This window comes from Diaphorina citri, unplaced genomic scaffold (genome assembly GCF_000475195.1).
Source record: "Diaphorina citri unplaced genomic scaffold, Diaci psyllid genome assembly version 1.1 scaffold68616, whole genome shotgun sequence".
Lineage (NCBI taxonomy): Eukaryota > Metazoa > Arthropoda > Insecta > Hemiptera > Psyllidae > Diaphorina > Diaphorina citri.
The window spans coordinates 1-395 of NW_007445835.1; the positions used below are offsets into that span (position 1 = coordinate 1).

The 395-nt window shown below is 42.5% G+C and overlaps 1 protein-coding gene across 1 annotated transcript; it reads left to right on the forward strand.

The window, feature by feature from the left end:
• Window positions 1-6: 6 nt before the first annotated feature.
• On the forward strand, window positions 7-390 carry LOC108254385 (the record flags this gene model as incomplete). The annotated part of the gene is made up of 1 exon (XM_017449380.2): window positions 7-390. A coding segment is annotated over one exon (384 nt), but the record flags the coding sequence as incomplete, so codon positions are not given.
• Between the last annotated feature and the right edge of the window lie 5 nt (window positions 391-395).

The following is a 395-nucleotide window of genomic DNA, read 5'->3' on the forward strand; positions in this document are numbered from 1 at the left end:
GCAGTACTAAAGTCAACCATAGAGAGTGTTGAGAAGAAGCTGGAGCAATGGACAGACTATGAGAGAATGAAGGACGACTGTGCTGCTTGGCTTAGAGACACGGATTCCAAACTCCATGCTATTGATCTGAAGAGTACTGGAGATGAGAAGCGACAACAGCTAGAGGAGCTAGTCGCTCTACAAGGAGAAGTCAGAGCTAAGGAATTGGAAATCGATTGTGTCACTGAGAAAGCACAACAATTACAATGCCGATCCTCACCCATGACAGAAATAGCTCAGAAATATCACAAGCTTTGTGTCAAAGTCAAAGATTTGAATACCAAGTGGCAGCAATACGTAAATGATGAACTGGAATGGGAGAATCACTCACAGAATACTTTGCAATGGTTAGATAA